Source organism: Acanthochromis polyacanthus, chromosome 10 (assembly GCF_021347895.1).
Source record: "Acanthochromis polyacanthus isolate Apoly-LR-REF ecotype Palm Island chromosome 10, KAUST_Apoly_ChrSc, whole genome shotgun sequence".
NCBI classification, from domain to species: Eukaryota; Metazoa; Chordata; class Actinopteri; family Pomacentridae; genus Acanthochromis; species Acanthochromis polyacanthus.
Window position 1 is genome coordinate 25,799,002 of NC_067122.1, and position 20,077 is coordinate 25,819,078.

At 45.9% G+C, this 20,077-nt stretch overlaps 1 protein-coding gene across 6 annotated transcripts in view; it reads right to left on the reverse strand.

Annotated features, from left to right (window-relative positions):
- Positions 1-1,400: 1,400 nt before the first annotated feature.
- The window catches only part of ebf1a (EBF transcription factor 1a), a 55,880-nt gene continuing 37,203 nt past the window's right edge, over positions 1,401-20,077 (reverse strand). Inside the window, exons 11-17 of one of the 6 annotated variants that reach the window (XM_022214033.2) lie at positions 13,482-13,570; positions 10,062-10,127; positions 9,298-9,460; positions 8,011-8,190; positions 5,892-6,089; positions 5,592-5,660; positions 1,401-4,396 (exon numbers count right to left, since the gene is read on the reverse strand). In XM_022214033.2, coding sequence (XP_022069725.1) covers positions 5,593-5,660; positions 5,892-6,089; positions 8,011-8,190; positions 9,298-9,460; positions 10,062-10,127; positions 13,482-13,570 — 764 coding nt within the window. In that variant the 3' untranslated portion in view covers positions 1,401-4,396; position 5,592. The other 5 variants (XM_022214035.2, XM_051954497.1, XM_022214037.2 and 2 more) reach the window with 5 other exon arrangements.

The following is a 20,077-nucleotide window of genomic DNA, read 5'->3' on the forward strand; positions in this document are numbered from 1 at the left end:
CACTCCCATCCTCTCTCCTTTCCCATTTCTTTCCTTCCCTTTCTTTATCCGGGGATCCCCATGGGGACTCCTGTTTCTCTTTCAAATATGCCTCTCCGCTCTTCCTCCCTTCATGTGTCCATGCAGGGAGGAGAATGAGAAAAAGAAAGAGGTGGAGTAGGAGAGCGAGGAATGTGTGCATTAATATATTTCATTAGGATACTAGTAGCAGAAGAAGCTCCCGAACAGCACCTCTCTTGATGTGCGAAGGCTCTGCCGGCTGTATCCAGTGGAGCAGTTCTCCAGGAATAGCGTCTTTAATGCTATTTCTCCAGAGGGCTGAGGTCTGCTGGCTCCATGCTGCCCTCGGCCTCCCACTCCTATTGTCCTCCTCCCACACTGACCAGTCTATCTGGGCCTGAAAAGCTGCTGGAAATAAAGAGCAAAATGGGATCACCTTTTGTCTATGTGTATTTATGATTTATGAGTTTGTGCATGTGTGTGTGTTTCAGTGTGTGTGTTTCACTGCAAGCTGCATTTGGGAAAGCTGAATCCCCAAAGCCGTCCGGTGCAGCACAGCGTTGGTGCTCAGCTCGCTAATCAAAAACATTAGGCTCCAGGACTCATTTTCCTCAGGACTAAGTGTGTAACCTCCATAATTCAATATCCCACCTCTTACTGCTAAATCGTACATCCAACCACCCACTTTGCTGTTTGTCAGCAAACTATCAACTCTGTTATTAGATGTGCTGGAGAAAAAGCCCTGTGCATTCATGAACCTGTGGGGCAATTAGGGAGGCAAACATGCACAGTGTTTACGAGTCCTTATTTCATCAGTACTTCCAGGTCGTCCTGCTCTCCCCCTTGGCGTTACGGAAGCCTCCAGTTACCGTGGAGACCCTGGAAATACTTTGAGGTCAGCAGAATCCTGGGATCCGCTGTTTTCACAAGCTAATCCAATCGGAGCCTTCTAAATTAGATATGCAAAAAATAAAAAAGAAATTAATTTTCTGCTGATGACCGGGTATGCAAATGATGACTCAATTATGGTGGGCTGGTGCCTTTGCAATTAATAACCTTGGAATCATCATTAACTAATATGTTTAGGAGGAAACTTGTCAGGCTAACCATGTTCACCATGCCATCAGTAATGCATTAATGAATTAGATTCATTAGAGAAAGGAGCCTAGCGGGGGAAGGGATGCAGGCCTGTTTCTGACCTGTGGAATTAGTCGAAGCCAGTCCTTCTCTATTCTTAGTCAACTGCCTGTCAGCTATTTGGAGACGTTTTCGGTCAAAAAAGAGAAGAGATTCGTAATAACCACCCTCCTCGGTGCTCCATGGGTTGAATGAATCACTATTTTGCTCGTTGATCATAATAGAACGAGTCACTTTTAAAAATAAAACGACACCTGACAAAGTCACAGACAAGAGGTAACTTTAATTCAACATTGTGAGAGTCCAAAAGTTATCTTACAGCTCAGTTTTCATCAAAAACAATAACAATCTATACAGTAGAATTTTTTTCTTCCCTTATATCATAGAGCTGTTCAGTGTATTTGCAGTCAAAGACAAACAGAGGAAAAAATAGACACCAGCTATTTGGTTTGCATCTTCTTTTTTTTTTTTGTTGTTTGTTACCTAAATACAAAACTTTGTCACCCATTACTGATATTCATATTCATGATGGAACTTTGCTTACAAAGATGCCATTGTATGACAACAGACCTCTGTAGTTCATTTGAAACAGATATGTTGCGGCCCCTCCCGCCCTGGCGCAGACCGGCACAGGCACACAAGTGCCTGAAAAACACTCATCTGTCAGCAGGCGCCTCTGTTAAAACGGTCCTTTCTACCCACTTAACAAAACCAGGCTCTAGAAAAAGAAAAGCAGAGAGAAAAGCCCTATTCTCTGTCCAGCAACAGCTTGAAGACACACGGCAGACACAAAGAAAAGACTACAGAAATGGCTGATGGGCCAAGGAGCTCCCTTTTCATGCTTCGTCACATGTTCTTGTTCGGTTTAGCTTGTAATGAAGCTGCATTGTCCAAAGGCTAATACAGGGAGAGGAGGACTGGTGATGTGGGGGAATCAGCTGTCAGGTACTGGAGTCGAACCTACGACTCCATGTGGGAGATTAAAATTGTGCTGTGACAGTGCTCGTCTTCACTGTGCGCCCCTCTGCACTACAATGAAGACAGCTCAAAATGTTGTGATCCCGTGGTTCTTGAGAAATATTACTGTCATGCTGTTGAAATGACTCCGTTCATTAATTAAAAAAAGGCTACATAATCGCTACAAAAAAGACACGAGTGTTTCTGTGAACACTAATGTGCAGCAAGCACAGCTGAGACAGGCCCGCTCTGCCTGTCCTTCAAAGCGTGCCATTGCTGTAGTATTATAGTACATCGGGGTGTGTGTGATTGTTGAATTATGGCTCTTTGTATTCTAGTCTGGCTTCACCACCAAACAGAGTGGGTTTGTGCTTTGTCCCCAAGTTCTCATGAATTCCTCTGTGGCAATAGACAATTGTGGTGAGGGTAGAAAACTGTACACGTGATTGAATGAAGAATGGGTTTGCATTGTTAAGGCATCTAGACTGCTGGTAAAGATTACAGTGACAGAAAAAAAAAAAGAGTATATAGATACAGTATGTAAGCAGGCATAAATAACACAGGAAAAGAAAGAACAGAGGGGGGGAAAAGAGGAACACAAAGAAAGAAAAACAGAGCAATTTCTTAGTTCTCTTGGTTTCCACACACACAAAAAAAGAGTCACTCAAGAGAAGAAACCATGCATATTATCAGCTCAAGAACAGTATCAATCTGAAAGCCTCAAAGAGTTCAAACAAAAAGATATAGATTTACAGTATATATTAATGTGTGTTTATATTCTTAAAAAATCTACTTCAACCAAATACTCTGAATAAGATGCTACTTTTTTGCCATACAATAAACATTTTCATAAGGAAAAAAAACAGATTTTTTTTATTAACTTACAAATAATACAAAAATAGACAATGGCATGTTTTGAATCAACAAATGAAAGCATGGTATACCAATGCAAAACAATCAACATACAAAACAAACAGACAAAGATAAAAAAAAAAGTCACATTTAAATAGTGAGAGACAACAGTAAATAATGAAACAAAACACTGTGAAATATGTTCACTTACTGTATTAAACTTACACAACACAACTAAACGAGGGTGAGAGTCAATGTACAAATACAAGGGATAAATACATTATTTATAGGATATTTTACAGGAATCCCCTTTTTGTATCCAAATCCATGTTTCTCATGTTTAGCAGATGAGATATTGACAACACACAGTAAATCTATCTTCTGTACTGAGAAGCTGCCTTAAGACATTTAATGTTTACATTTCAAACTATAGCTATTGCAAAAAGAAAAGAAATGTCAAATGAAAAATTCAACATTTTTTTTATATACAAAAATATATCACATATATCACGCATTTATTCTAATTTGATATTTGCTAGACTCCTTCAGTTACAGTGCTGGCTGGACGCACACATCCTCTGGCTTTTCAAGTCTTCACTAAAATCTCAGACAAAATGTCAATTTTGGCTAAAATCGTCAGCTTTTCTTCACATGACAAGCAGAAAAAGCATATTGCAAACAGCTCAATCCTCACAGTTTTGTCAAAAAATTCAAACAAACAAACCAAATGAGAAAAAAAAAAAGGAAAAACAGAAAGGCATGGTTTCTGATGTTGGAACAGCGTAGGGCGATTTTGATAGACCGTTTTTAGCTTTATGGGATAATTAGCAGCAAAATTGAAGGTTGATTTTATTTGTTTCTGTATTTCTTTGTTTTCTGTGTTGTTGACCTTTGTTTCCATTTGGCCAGTGTGTTGTTCTGTGGCTTTATCGTGCCGGCGAAGCTGAAGAAAGCATCTCCTATTGTGACAGAAGTTACGTAAACTTCATGGTCAAACCAACACTTCACTGTTGTTTGTGCGAGTTACGGATTGCGAGACGGCGTGGGGCCTCCAGTAATCAAACCCAAACCTTACAGGCATAAACACAAAGATAAATAAATGCTCTTTTCATGAGGTCAGTGTCACACTGTGGGCAAACTATCAGTCTCTATACACTCCATCCAACGCGGTGTCAGAGAAGCTACACTAATTCAACCAAGAGGGAAATAACATCACAAAGGTTCATATTGTCCCCTTTTTTTCCTTCTCCCCTATCCCTTCAGATGAAATCCCAATGGAAAGGCCTGAGTTTAACAGAGTCCTGCGTCTTATCTTGACTTCCTTCAGTTCAGCTCCGGAGCATAACAGAGACTCGCCAGACTCCGCTACTGTGTCTTTTCCTCTCAACATTCCCAAATCTCCAGCTATCCCAGATCCTCTACATGGGTGGAACGATCATCCCAGGAATCGCTGCTTTGTGGGAAAAGAGGGGGAGGAAGAAGGAGCGAATGGGAGATTGAGGGGTAAAGAAAGAAAGCAACAAAGAGAGAGAGAGAGAGGTCAGTCATGTGATTGCTGGGTTTCATCTGTCATCACAACAGTCACATAACAGAAATGTGCTCCAGCATCTGGCGAACAAAGACGACTCTCCCTCATTATCTCTTCATTCCGAGGCCCCAGAATCAAAACATTTTCCCTCCGCTGTGCCGCTAACTTGGCGGCATCGTTCAACTTTTCACGGGCCGTCTGAACAGCTTCACGCAAGAGCTGCCGCTGTTAATTGTTAGCAGTTACACTGTGGAAGCCAATTGTGCATTGTGGAGCATAATTCAAACATGAGAGAGGGAGAATGCAGTGACGTGGGATGACAGAGGTGATGAAACTGGGCGCCGCGCTCGAACATGGAAATGGAACTCATGAGCCCGACACAGGCAGCTCCACTCGCATTTTTACCTTCTTATATCATCCTCTCCTACATCTTCACCTCCCCACACTCCACCAACCCCCATCCCCTCTTTCTTTTTTTTTACACAGAAGCCATCACGGGGAGGAATTTTTCATATAACATATTGGCTCCCTATTGATTCCCCTCTCTCTCCAATCCACTAATTCCCAGGTTATTTCCTAAGTGTCTCTGGCTTGTTGGGATTAACAGAACGGTGTGTGTGTGCGCGTGTGTGGGCGTGCACATATGTGTGTGTTGGTGTGATCCCCGCACAGTGGCCATTGGCCCTTGGGTCACCGTGGTCAGCGCTCATCAACGCCGACAGAGGAAGTGAGGAAGTGCTTAGCTTAGGGCTCTGATAAAGATTCCCATCCATCATTTCTCTCTCTCAGGATCTCAACACCATACAACATCCTGCCTAGACGAACGGCCCCGGCGCTGCGTTCGGTGGAAATGGGAGAACAGAATGACCCGTGGTGGCATAACAACCCCCTCCCGCCCTCCCTACTGAGACACCCGCTGCAGCGCGGGCAGGAAGCAGGAAGCGAAAACGGGAAATAGAACACATATGGCGTGGCATGCTGTCTCTCGGACAAGTCAAGAGTGACAAATAAAAACAGAAACGAGAAGGAAGGGTAGGGCAGGATGGTGCAAATGAGCGGTCTGGGATAGCGTGGGGTGGAAAGAACAAAGAGAAAACGAAAGAGAGGGATAACGTACTTCAGGAGAAGGCCAGGCCCTGCAGAGAGCTGGCTGATGAGTACTTGCTAGAGTCCACAAAAGACTGATCTAAAGTGAGGAAGGAGAGTGGAGGCAAAGGAAGGAAAAACCAGGAGTGAAGAGGAGGAAGAAAAGGAAGATTGGAGGGAGAAGTGGGGGTAAAAGTGAGAAATTGTTATCAGAAGAGGTGGAGAAAAGCCTGAGGATGAATAACACTCAGTAAAAGCTTTAAACGCTCATCAACTGTGGCTCCAAATTCATGTAAATCAGTGCGAGGTGGCTACTTGTTGAGCATCTTACCTTGCAGGCTGTTAGCATTAGCGCTGGTGCACGTGGGAGGAGGGGAGTTCTGGGGTCGAACGACGGGGGCAAAGGCGCTCTTCTGCTTGACGGCGGCGGACACCATGTTGGCCGGGGAGAAGGAGAAGATGCCAGAGGAGCTGCTGCAGTTGGAGGGCAGGCTGGTCGACGACGCCATGGTCGGGCTGGACGGGACGACTGAGAGGAGACAGACGGGTAGGAAAGGGCGTTTAAGGAAGGGGGTGCATGTCAGGGAAGAAGGACGAGGAGGAAAGATGAAGGCAGAAAAGGGGGAGTTAGAGAGAGGGCCGAGGGCAGAGGACGGGCAGACGGGACGAACAGAAAGGGACTGGTCAATGGATGATGGCAGGAGGGATAATGTTTTGGACTCAGATCAACTGGCTCAGACTTGTTTTTGCAACGTCTCGCATTGTTGAGCAATTACCTGGCAATGAGATATTCCATAGCTAAGACAAAAAAGTGTGTTTAGTTGGAAACTTGCAACTGAAAACAGCCCAAAGCCCTTTTTACTCTCCTCTGATCAGCCTGTTTTGATGACTCATCCTGTGCTCAAGGGGTGAAGTGGGTTGGTAAACAGCTCCTCACCTACTCGGAGTGCGGTAGTCGTAATTTGTTTTCAGGGCAACTTACAAACAAGGCTCTCCCACGTCACCTTTATCACAGATAACCGAGCAACAGATTTCAACAGCCAGAGCCAGTGGTTCCAATAAATTTAACAAATGAGCTGTTACCATCTGCTTGAAGGCAACATATTTCTTCACAGATTCTTTGTGGGGTTTTTTTTGTTATCTTAAACATCAGTTCTGGGCCATATGTCACAATGTGGCACAATCACATTCAGCTTTCCTCTTTGGATTGCCACCTGTTTAACTGGATAAAAAGTACACTCAAGTTAGCAGATATGCAAATATAAGCAGCGTCAAGATGGCTTTGCTGTATGCCAAACTCACGGGTCAGAGTTTACCACACTTGAACACATTGCATCATTGCATCATCATTGCATTTCCATTGGAACAGATTGATTTTGCCATGAATTTTTCTGAATTAAACATGACTCTGACTGGGCCTGAAAGTCCTCAGTGTGAATTTATTGACCTTAGCTGCACATTATTACGAGCGCTCCGGTTAATTATGTTAAGATTTAAAATGGCGCAACATTTTAAATAGCAGCTCTACACATTTTTATTTGGATCCTTGCAAATAAATTGAAGGATTAATACAAGATATTTGTGAGCTGGATTTACTCTGGCTACCGTAAAACACAATCACCAAAGTCACGCACACACACACATAAAAAAAAAAAAAAACAATGACCAGAAGGTTATTTTCGCAACCCAAATCCTGTCTTCCTCTGACATCATCCCATCCATCCACTTCTCCTCGGTTTGTCTTTTGTCTGCTAATACACTAAGAGCATTTTCCCCCTCAGTGATTTTACAATCAACTGAGTCGTATTTCACCTGCCCTCTGATATCTGCTTCTGCCTTTATTGTTGTTATTATCCAACACTTAGCTTTTATGGCTCTTCCTGACAAATCCTTGCAATAAAGTCATAATCCATTTATGAAGGGGCCTAACTAATCAATTAATGAAAATTGGACCTACAAAGGCAGGCCGAGGGGCCATTGATTGAAAGTGTCTGTGTGGGGCCGATGAGCCTGTTAAAATACTTGTTAACACCCAGGAATCAAAGAGCTGAAATGGAATTGCTTCTCTAGCAATTAGTTTATTGATTTAATCAAGGGTCTTTAATGTAGAGGGTGAATGTGTGTGAGCAGAGGTGGTGGTGGTGTGTGTGTGTGTGTGTGTGTGTGTGTGTGTCGGGAGGGGGGTGTTCGGTGATCTGCTCCCCTGGCCAATAAAGTGGGGATTTGCGTTTGACTCTGCTCTTAAAGAAACAGATGAGCCAGCTGAACTGCAACACTTTCTTCTCATGTGTCAATTCTCGTTTCCGTCTCAGTTTCTCAATCCCTGTCAAAGGTTTATTCCGTCATGTTCAAAGCGCCCCGATGTAAGCTTTTTGCCTTCTGCGCTGCAATTTTGTCACCTTCTGTTGTTGTTTTGTTTATTTCTTCTAGGATGTGGTGTGTTTACTCACTAGCATAGGGCGAGTTGCCTGCTGATCCATTGAGGAAGTTGGGCGAGGTGCCCAAAGTTGCCATGCCAGAGTTAGCGTAGCCATTCATGCTAGTGGAGACAGAGCTGTAGCTACTCTGCTGGGGAGTGGAGCTGGGGACATAACCATGAGGGGACACACTGCTTGTACTCCTACTGAAACCTATGGACAGAGAAAGAAAGGGAGACGGAGAGAGACGAGATGTTACGGAGTTTTTAGCAGATGACAGACAAAACAATAAAAAAAGCCTACATGCAGAGCTGTTAAGTACTCTTTCCCTTCTGCTTGTCAAATGGACTTTGAGCATTTAAAGCCAGGAGAAATTCTAGAAAAATCTTAGACGGCATATGGCAGAGCGAGAAAGCAACGAACAGAGCGGAGGAAGGATGATCCGAGAGGGATCTAGAAGCAATCTAACTGCTGAAACAAGAGGACTTTAACCTTACTGGCTCCTCTCCAGAATGAGATATATTGATAAGGCCATTAACACTAAAAGGCCTCGGCAGCTCTCTTGTAATTTAGAAAGAATGAAGCATGTATTTCTGACAGGACCTTTCTCTGCTTTGTGCTTTACAGGAGCAGCTAACAGAAGGAAGACAATGTAGGAAGGAAGGCTATAAATGTACACCTCAGGTCCAACATGCTGGCAGTGGAGGAAAAAAGAAAACAGCTGGAATTGAACATCAGGACCCTCTAGTGCAACAAGACCTGCAATTCAGTACTGCTGTCTTGACACATTACTCTTCAATAATTACCAGTTCTCATCTAAACAAACTAAGAAGCTGATATCTGCTGTTTTCTTCATATCTGATGAAGATGAAGGACATAGGGAGCTCATTGGAATTATTGAGACATATCCAGAGGCTGGTCCATCCACTCTCCTCTTGTTCCCCTGATACATGTGATGAATCACCACTGACTGCACCCACATCTCTCTCTGTCAGACAGGGGCCGACCCCAGTCTAATATACACACCCCTAGGACCCACTCATATTTCTCCATCGTACTCCATCCGTGGCTCTCTTTTTCTCCATTCTTCACTCTCTCACCGTCATTCTTTCCTTCTTTCAAGTTTCCCCTGTTTTCTACCGCTGCCTCCTCCTCCCCCGTCCTCCTTTTGCTTTCTTATTTGCTCCATGCTCCTAAATCACCCTCTCTGAATTTCCCACATGAAAAATAAATTCTCTATTGCACCACTCGTTTTTTACTATCCATCCCGAAAAGTAAAGAAAAAAAAATGTGACTTTGCCGGTTTCCCCAGTTGCTCACCCTGATTGGCTGTTTGTGCCACTTCTGACCCAGTGAAGGAGTTTACGGCCATCATGCCAGCATGGACGGAGCTGCTGCCAAGGCTGGCTAGCTGGTTGTGCCCTCGTGGCACTGTTGTGTAGAGGGCCTCGGCGATATCCGCTGCTCGTTTCAGGATCATCTCCTGACAATGAGGAAGAGGGGGTAAAAAAAAAAAAAAAGAAAAATGTTGTGGTCAGCAACAGAGAAGAGAAGAGACGGAGAAAACATACCCTTGATGCAGACTTTATAGCCTCACAAGAATGCTAGATCTCCACTCAAGATATTGTAAACTCAAGCAGCGGCTGAGTGGTTTTGATCAGTGGTCACTAGTGGTGGTGGGATTGATTCCAGTAAATGGAGGAAATGCTCATTACCAGACTCATCAAATCTTTAGCCTGCCTCTTCCTCCCTGCTTTCCATCCTCCCTTCTTAATCCCACATCTCCTCCTCCTCTCTTCCTCTCTCTCTTGCTATTCTCATCTCCTCCCTCCACATTTAGTTTCATTGGACTTCTTCTCCCTTCCTCCTCGGTGTACGAGCTGATAAAAGCGCTAACATATTCCCATGTGTATGTTTGTGGGTCCCGGATCCTCACAAACACAGCAGGATGCTGCAGGGCCAGCGGAGACACCGCCTGTGATGTCGCCACTGGTCCGAAAACCACAAGCATAATCCCGTCTAAGGAGAAGATATTGATGTTTGTGTTGAAATGTGTGTCGATGCTCGTGCTTTTTTGTGTTTACCTGGTTATTGTGAGGCATCCCGTACAAGGCCTCTACCAGGTCTGCTGCTCTCTTTAAAATCACCTCCTACAATCAAGCGCAGAAAGAGGAAGGGGATTGATCATGAGTGTGACGGCTCAAAGAGTTCAGTCACTTTTATTACATTTCACTTCTTACATTATGCTGTGAATGCAGAACAGAGAGTGCGAGAGAGGAAAGAGGCAGACAGAGGAAGGGAGAGGAAGAGAAATGGGCCTATCCCAGCACTTTGTTACTAGCTGGGCAGTTTGGGAGAGCAGAAGGAAGATACTGTTATCTGTGAATAAAACATGAGCCTATATCTCTCTATCAGTCAACCATCTTCTACATCTTCTCCCTCCCTTCTGTCACTGCCGGATCATGAATCTCGGCCCCCCTACATGATCGCACATCAATCTCATTTAACACAACATATCATCAGGTTGACGGCTATACAACTCCGCTCGTCAGCTGGGACACACCCGTCTCCTGCCCTGTATTAACCCTGGTAATGATCCGAGTGAATAGCCCTGCATCCACTTTGTGTGATAAATGTAGAACATCATTGCTCAGGTGAAAACCGCCGAGTGGAATTTCCCACATCAAACATTTATCCTAACGTGGTGTTGCCGCTTCTCCGCGCTCATTTTCCGACCGCTTACCCTCCTTTCTCTCCTCGCTCTGTCTCTATTCTTTTCTCCCTCCCTGAGTGTATGAGTGTGTGACTCCAGGCTCTATGTGTGTGTGTGTGATGTAGACACCTACAGCCCTACGAAACCCTTTTTAAAAGTTAATGTGCCAGGGCCAGGATATATGCTGGAGGCGCGACAACCAGAAAATTGCAGCCCCCTCCCCTCCAACCTTCCCCCCTCGTTTCTTTCTCTCCCCTCTGTCTCTTGCACTCGCGCACACACACGCTGTGCGTTATACTCTCCTGAGTGTATCCCTCGCTGTGAACAAGCCCTGGAGCATGTGTGCTCTCTGTTCCGTGACACACCGCCTTTCAATCAGACCTCATATCACACACACACACACACACACACACACACACACACATGCATGCACACGGAGGCGTAGCCGCACACGCAGCCACGCACATGTGGAGGCTGTCGAGCACACCCAGGACATGACGAGAGGGTCAGCAAAGCAATAAAGATTGTAGAGCGCTGTCCGAGGTGCTAAATTCACTCAATAATGGGAGCGCTGCCTCTGTGTTAACCTCCCATTACCAGCACTATCTGGGTGGAAGGCAGAGAGGAAGGGAGGGAGGGAGGGGAGAGACGAAAAAGAGGGGAGACCAGAGAGGAGGCCTGCTTGAGGTGATTGAGAGATGTAGAGGCCCTAGGAAGGTAAGTGGTTCTTTAGTATGTATGCACCGCTCCTCGCTTCCTTCTCCCTACTTTTCCTCGACGCCCAATGCCTCCCAGGGATTGCTAGATAGGTAGATGGATGGATGAAGGGAAGGAGGGGATGAAGGGGGAGGAGGAGGAGGAAGAGGAGGGGAAATGAGGGAAGTGTGAGGCATTAGGACGCGAACGGATCTGCGGCTGGAGTGAAACGCTGCTACAGGAGGACGAGTGAAGCCGTCATTTAAATCATCCCTGGCCTCTCTCTGCACCAGCTCCTTACTTTCTGTGCATCTCCTCCTCCAACATCTGCCGTCTCTCCTCACCTGTGTCTCCAAAAACTACTTTCTCCTCCTCCTCTCTATTAATCACTCTCCCGTGGTCCTGGGCTCTGTCTGTACCTATCAGTCTCTCGTTAGCAGAAGGATCTGTCCAGTAGCTAAACACGATTAGGCAGCGCTCCAGAGTCATCCTGATAAACAGATAAATGTGGTTAGCGCCGTGCTGCCTCCCTAGCTCTGCTGCTGTAAGGGGAGACCATTTCCTGGGCGCAGGGTCTCTTCCCGTAAAGTCAGGCCCACAGAGACGTCAACAGGAAGGGGAACCTGATCCAGAGCAGAGCCTGGCCTCGTCTGGCAGGGCGGTCACTCATTAGCCGGCCCCAGACCCCCAGCTACAGCACAGCCTGAGCTAAACACCCTGCAGTCTGGCTACCCAGCACTCCGTCCTCACTCTGACTGCCTGACTATTAGTTGCAGCACAGTATGGGGGCTGTTTTCAGCTGGATGCTGGATCATTACCACAACATACAGAGATAAAACAGGCATTGGCATATATCCTGCTTGTTCCCTCCTCAGCGTGTTTGGGTTCATTAACAATCCCCCTCGCAAAAAAGGTGCCAAGAGTGGAATGCATTATAATCCCAGTCAGTTTAATCTCATTTAAAAAGTGACCTTAAGAACAACCGTGGGGAGGCTTTGCCAAGGTAGCCGTGAATGGACATTTGTAGCTCAAGAAGTTGCCAGCGTGTGCCCCTCTCCTGCCCCTCTCTAATGATTGAGGCCAACAGTTGAGAGAAGTGTGGTCGACAAACTGTTATTACCTCAATAAAGGCACAAATCAATAGAGCTGAAATGAACAACCAGGCCTGCCAGCTACCGCTGTTCATTTAGAAGAGAAAGAGACACCACCGAGTGAGGGAGAAAGAGGAGGAGAGGAGAAGAGATGGATGGATACAAAGATATTTAGAGAGATACAGGGGGTTGATAGGCTAAAGACCAGAACTCACCGGGACAAGTCTTGTATCCACCAGACATGACACACAGTGAGGACAAGTGATTTCTCTATCTTCCTTCTGCATCTACCTGGGCTCTCCATCTCTGCCTCATGGTGACTTCCCTCCACTGAGTTTCTGTGTGTGTGTGTGTTCACGTACAGGCATGGCGGGGTGTGTGTGTGTCCATTTCTGCGTGTGTGTGTGAGTGTGTATGCGCTGCTTTGTGGATGTGTGTGTGTGTGTGCTGGAAGTAATAAAGTCCACCCGGGGTTGACTTCGATCCACTGACCCAGCAGGAGGTAAGACTGGACAGCTATGATGGATCACCTAACCTGCTTCTGCCTCTCTCTTCCTCTCTCCCTTCAACCTCCTTTCCTCCCTCTCTTTCTCTCTCTCTCTCTCTCTCTCTCTCCCCCTCTTTTCCTCCCTCCATCTATCCCCTTTCCTCTCCCACTTTGCCAGTCTAAATGACCTTATACTCAGAGGAAGGATGAATAGAGTTGCTTGTGCATTCGGTGCACAAATAAAGTGTTTGAACAGAAAATAACCATAGACGTGCGATTAAATGTTTATGTGCGTACCTCGTACTGTCATGTATGGTCTACTGTCAAGTGTACAGTTATCCCTCTGTGAGTGAGGTCATGCTGCCCTTGAGCCATGTATATATCCATGTGTGCTATGAAACTCAAGAAGTTTTCAATACATCTCTCCACCACTGTTACCAAGACAAATTCCTAGAAAATAATCGCTCTTGGCAACCAGCATGAGCGCAGACACACGAGAGGAGAGGAGCTACTGTACCTTGGGTAATCTCTCCTGGTCTCCGGGGTGTCTGGGGATGACCTTCTGTAACCTCTGGAAGCCGTAGTCTATGGTTGGTTCGTTCAGTGCTAAGCATAGAGGAAACAGACAGAAAGACAGAGAGAGAGAGAGAGAGAGAGAGAGAGAGAGAGAGGAAAAAAAAACATTTATTACTTGATTCTTAATAATGACAACCCCTACTGTTCAAGAGCAACAGAGATACAGCGGGAGGAACAAGTGACGGCAGACATGAGTGACTCGAGCGCGGCTTTACATGAATATTTCAACATTAAACTAAACACGCTGAAAATGTGGGTGTTCTCTATTAAGTCTGGTGTGTGTCTTTGTTTGCCTGTGATGTAATGAATCTCTCTCTGTCGCCTGCTTTGGTGGTTAATAAAAAGACTGTCAGGAATCAGGCGGAGTGAATGTGTGTTTGTGTGCATGCGTGTGTAAGTGTGTGTGTGTGTGTGTGTGTCCTGTGGTCTTGCGTTGATCAGCGACTAATATAAGCAATTACAGAGCTTGGTTCCAATATAACAAAGGCTTGATCGCTCCGGGGAACAAGCTAAACACACACACACGCAGACAGTTTCTCACATGCACACCAATACACACACCCACACACACACACACACACACACACACACACACACAGTCAGATCATCCAGGCAGCAGGGAGAAAGCACTCTCTCTGCATGCTGTGGTCGTGCTACGGTAATTGAATATGAGAAGATTTACCATGAATATTTAAACATTAGAATAAATACAATGAAGATCTGAGGCTTATAGTACAAACACTTCAGAGGAGGATTGTTGGATAAGTGCTCTCTCCACATAATTCATTCCTAATGTACTGTCTCCTTCTCTCTCTCTCTCCTCTGTCTTTCACCCTCCACCTCTTTTTGCGGGCAGCCTGGGGAGTCAATGCAGTCTTGACTACTTTTCTGGCCCGTAAGATGCTGCTCCTGTGCAGAGTTAGCATGTGTGTGTTAACGGAGAAGGAAAAAAGGAGCCATTATGCGTGAGAATCGCCTGTATGTGTTTACGCCGTCCGTCTGTTTCCCCTGTGGGTCGCAGCTTGGACGTTTCCTGAGGGCTGATGCCCTGCTCGCCTCACATCTGAGCAGCCAGGCTGACTAGGCGGCCCCCAGAAAAAGGCCCCTAGAGGCTATGAGTACAAGCTGTCCTGCTGGACCTCTAGTGACTTCACCATGGCTCCTCCCGAGCCGTCCGCTCAAACACACAAACTAGGAGAAAAAAAAAAGGAGAGCACAGGAGCAAGAATAGGTGATGCTCTGTTTTGGCAACACAAACGTATTTGGACAGCTCTCCCAGCGGACCGTTCCAGTAATCCATAAGAGTGAATGAAAGGAAAGGTGAATAGCTGGAAGCAAAGAGAGGAAAAGTAGAAGTCGAGATGCCAGAAGCAGGCTCAGCTTCCGAAGAATGACACACATTACAGGCCAGCTGGTCCACTGATAAAATAAGCCAAAACAATGAGATGATCACATGCAACAAATAAAGTATGAATTATTTCGGAGGACAAATATTTGACATTACTTCCCTATTCTCTGATCTCTCTAAAGCCTTAAGGAGGATTTGCCCTGGATTAGGCCTGCAGTCTGAGGAGGGGATTGTTCCGACAACATCCTCTCTTTCATCTCAAAGGCTTTTGTTTTTATGATGAATTTTTTATCAGTTCTCCACAATGTGCCAAATGAGCCTCGAGTGAACAATAGCATAAAAACCCCAAGACATACAGAGATACCCCTATTACAAATAAAGAGACAATTTTGGTAATTGAGGGAGGAAGTGATATTGTCTCAGCTCGTTTTCAAGGACCATAAACCAGAAGAGGAGTATGTGGGGGACAACGCACACCACTAACTACCTGGCTGTGTCTCTTTGGGGATTATCTTGGCTTTTTATGCCCTTATATCCATGCTCAATATCTCACATTTCACACCAGGAATTAGTGCTGGGAGGGAAAAAAAAACTCTTCTGCCTCGAAAGAGGAGTGGTACGCTGCTACACTCCAGGATTCAAAGCACACTCTCCTATACAGGTATATTTATAATCCTTAGCTGTCGCTCTCCAGAAGAGCAAATCAAAGCCAGTAAAACATAACTGCCATAAATAAATGAATAGATGAGCAACAGCCCTGGACTGGAGGGATTCACCTAGCAATCACCCACATCAGATCAGATCAATGCTCATGGAAATTTCATGAAGCCTAGAATCCACATCGCTTCATATTTCACTATAATAACCCACAGAGCCGCAGGGGGAGTGTGTATGAAGGGGTGAGGGTGGGGGAGGTAGGCGAAGGAGGAGAGGAGGCCAGGGTGGATGGAGAGGGGGAGAGCAGGGGTGTCGGAGGTATGAGGGGTGGAATAAAAAGGGGTGGATGTTTGGGATGCAAAGAGGTTGGGAAATGGAGGGGGAAGGAGGGATAATTGAGAGGTCAGAACAGTGGAGTTGTCCTGGAAACACAGAAGGGTAGGAGGAGAGATGGAGGAGGAGGAGGAGGGGAATCGCCAGTCAGTGTCCAGTTGCCCTGTCTCCTTCTCCTCCGGTGTCACAACACTTTGTGCGTGGGGAGGTGAGTGGGTAGTGTACTTGCAGGGTTAGGTAATTGGCTCTGAGGCTTGATGTTAACACCTTAACAGGCCCTCAGACAGTGGGTAAGGAGCTGATCATATCACAACCTCCTTTCTTACTCTCCACTCCTTCATCTCCCCCCTCCTCTTCCCAAGTCACACCCCTCCTCACCTCCCCTCCTCCCCAACTCCCCGTCCTTCCCTCCCCTCTGCAGTCTCCAGTGCTCAGGTGTGATCTCATAAGCGCTGCCTGGCGATCGATGCCGCCAGTGGCAGGGGGTTCAATAGCCCTGAATTACGGCTTCATTTCTGCCCCCCCCACCCCTCCCTCCTCCTCTCTCACACAGATGAGAACCACCCCCCCAACACCACACACGCACACACACACACATGCATGCATGCACACACGCGCGCGCGCGCACACACACACACACTCACACAAAACACCCCCACCAACTACTCACAATCCAGATCAATACCTTACAATCTAATTTTTATCCATTTTTCCATAAACCCTGAGATTGCGTTTATTTGCAGAATCCGACAAGCTAAATAAAGCATCGCTTGAACATGTCAGGGAGACTAATGCATGGCTGGAAATTCATACAAAGAAAACAGATGAGTAGAGCTTTTTGCTCCTAAAGGAAGGGAGAGGCTGAGCCTGAGAGAGGGGGGAGAAGGAGGGAAAGATTGGGGGGGGGGGATTAGAGATTCTACAAATCAATGGAGGTGTGGATGCTACTACAACCTAAGCTCTAATTATCTGTTGCAAAAAGTGCTTGTCGACAGTTAACAATACCTGACAGCATAGATCCTCAGTGGGAGAATGCAAATTCTAAAAAATCGGGATGAAAAGGCTGCGCTTGAATTAAGATATACGAAAACATAAGAAATCATTCCCTCTGGTGAACGCTGCTCATTTCAGCAGGATATAAAATAATCTACATTCGAAATTCATTTACATCATCATCATGGAGCAGATGCTCCTGTAATAAGAACGGAGCATGCTAAAGAGGGAAGACAAGCCACATGGTGCAGAAAATTAATCTCAATCTCAAATAGAGGTGTGAATTTCCTCGCAGTTAAGACTGTGTGCAGTAAACGTGAATGTATGCAGCTATCTCAGCTGGCCTTGTCTCCAGCTGTAGACCAGCCGTTTTAATCAACAGCAGGCATCCGCCCAAGCTCAATAAAAGACAGCATTCACAAATAGGAGCAAGACAAGTAATTGACCAGCTCGTGGTTGCACCCCACTTTTATTGCCAGATGACTACATGCCACAATTGTGCATCTGTGATGCGTGAATGTACTCATGCATGAGTGTAGGTGTATTACATGTGTATATGAATGTAGAATACATCTCCAAGTCTATGTTAACTTTATATACACAAACATGCAAAAGATTTTCTATAAGACTGTGTTATCAACACAACCAGCGTCTGATATCCATACAAATTTAAAGAGCTCAGGTGGTGTCTAATCAAACCAGTCTTTCTCAATGCGCGTCACATGCAGATTTCATCACCATGTGGGACAGTTTAATTAGGGCTCAAAACTTTATAAAGCATTCTCATGCTTACAACACTTTCCTTGGCATCATCTGTGTTTCACTCCAGCGTCTGTGTCTATAAAATGACAGACAACTGACAGTCCTTCCTCCACTCCTAAAACTAATTTGGAGCGCAGAGGCAGGCGCAGAGACGGAGAGAGATGTCAGCAGCAGCTGGTTTAAATTCTGTTCTTGACTTTTGTCTTTTCCCCTCACTGTTCCTGCTCCTCCTTGGTGCAGCTGAGTGATGTTTCCTACACACCTAATCTGCACTCAGTGCTGAAAAACTACCCCTAATGTTTGTGCGTGCGCGTGAGTGAATGCGTGTGGGCGTGCATGGTGCCAGCCTTAATGTGAGCCAGCAGAGCCTTTTAATATCAGCAGTAGCTGTAGTGGAAGCACTAAGCAGACAAGGCTGCATACTGAGGAGGGAGGGATTGCCTTTTGAACGACAAGGGTGATTCATCAACTCCCCCAATCTATGGCCAGTATCCCCGTTTGGCGCATGCAAACACATACACACAAGCATGGGTACACACAGGCCCCACCGGTGGAGTATTATCACTTTATATTGCGCGTTGAAAAGAAAAGTCAGAGCTTCCCTGATGAATGTTACAAAGACAGCAATCCAGTAAAAGGTGATACACAACCAAACACAGAGATGCATTTGTACAGGGGAGCGGAGGAGAGAGGGGAGAGGGGCAGGCAATGACCTGATAATGAGAGAGGGAGAGCGAGAGAGGGAGATTAGGGAGAGCTCTCAGCCCCAGAGGTGGGTAAGGCAGAGGGCAGAGAAAGGAACAGAAGGGGGATAAGGGGATAAAAAGACAGAGGAAGAGCAGGCAATGAAAAAAAAACATTCTTTTATTCTTATCAGTGGATAGCTTAATTGCCTTTGATGAGTCTAATTGGAGCTTTCTGAAGTCTAATGGCAGAGGAGTCCTCAGAGACGGCAGAGGACACATTACTGTAATAGCTTCCCTCCGAATCTCCTCTGCACCAAAAGTCCCTATGCTTGTCTCTTCTGTCCGGAGCTACAGCTGAATTTTTTTCCATTTGGCGGCGACTGGTTCTGTAGTATCAATAATCACTCGGAGGAGGGTGTGTGTGTGTGAAGGGGGGAGAAATAAACCTATAGATAGGGTTATGCGTGAGAGAGTGTGTGTGTGTCGGTTATGTTTGCAAAGCAGCAGTAGCAGCAGTATTGGGTATGTGTTGACTTAATTAGGTCTGTGAGCTGCTCGCTTTCCTCTCCTCAGCAGAAGTTGATTAGCAATGCCAGCTGTCCCCAATGTAATTCAGAGTGTGCGTGTGTGTGTGTGTGTGTGTGTGTGTGTGTGTGTGTGTGTGTGTGTGATCGTGCATGCACATGTAATATATGAGTATATGCATGTCTGCTAGTGTGTGGCTGTGTGGACATGTGTGTGTGTGTGTGTGTATGTGCTAGCTGCCAGCTGCCATGCAGTGCTGCCAATCCTCCATGATTAGTACCCACTGGCAACTGGGCTCAAACTGGTGCCAAACAGACCCAGGAGGGCAACATGGCCCATGGTAATCCTCGATCCTTCCATTGCATCCTTCCCCACTCTCCTCTCTCTCCTCCACCTCTCTCCACTCACATCAATTGCTTTTTTTTGTGCTCCAAACTCATTCTCCGCCTCTTATTCAAGACACCAAATGTGACCAGGTTCCTCCTCGCTGGGAGAAAGCAAAAATGATGAAAAAAAAAAGAGAGAAAGAGAATGGCTGATAAAGGAGCTATGTGAGAGGTGCAAATACCCACTGAGGGCACATAGCAGTGGCTGAAGTGAAGTGTGCGAAAAAGTAGAACTGGGATCTATGCCTCGACACGGTTGACTGTGTCACTGTGAAGATGCCAGCGCTTGGCAAGCAGCATCACAGTGTATGTGTTCAGCTCCCAGTGGGTGACCTCTTGCTACCTCTCACCTGTTGAGATTCCTCTATGTGCCTCCATAGAAGCCAAGAGGCAGAGAGAGAGAGAGAGAGAGAGTGAGAGGAGGATGAATTCATTCAAAGAAGCAAGTTTTGAATAAGTGAATGTGACAAGGTGAAAGAGTGGAGGGCTGGGAAGCGATAGGGCGTTTATGCATACGGTTCCCACATGTCTGGCACATTAAAAGGCTGCGTACACACATATACACACCAGCACACACTTCTATACACACAGCTCTACAAGTTTGGCAGACTGTGGGCTGTTGGACAGCTCTGGCATGGCAAAGGCTGCCCACCCATCTGCCCTCTGTCTTAGTAATGCAGTTACTTGTCAACGTGCGCGTGTGTGCTCGGTATACATCCACACATATGTACAAACAAACACAGGCGCCCTATCGCAGTCTTTCCCATAAGTACACAAACTGAGTCATAACTGTGACGCATGGACATGGATTCGGTCCATGCACAATAATTAGGACACACACAACATG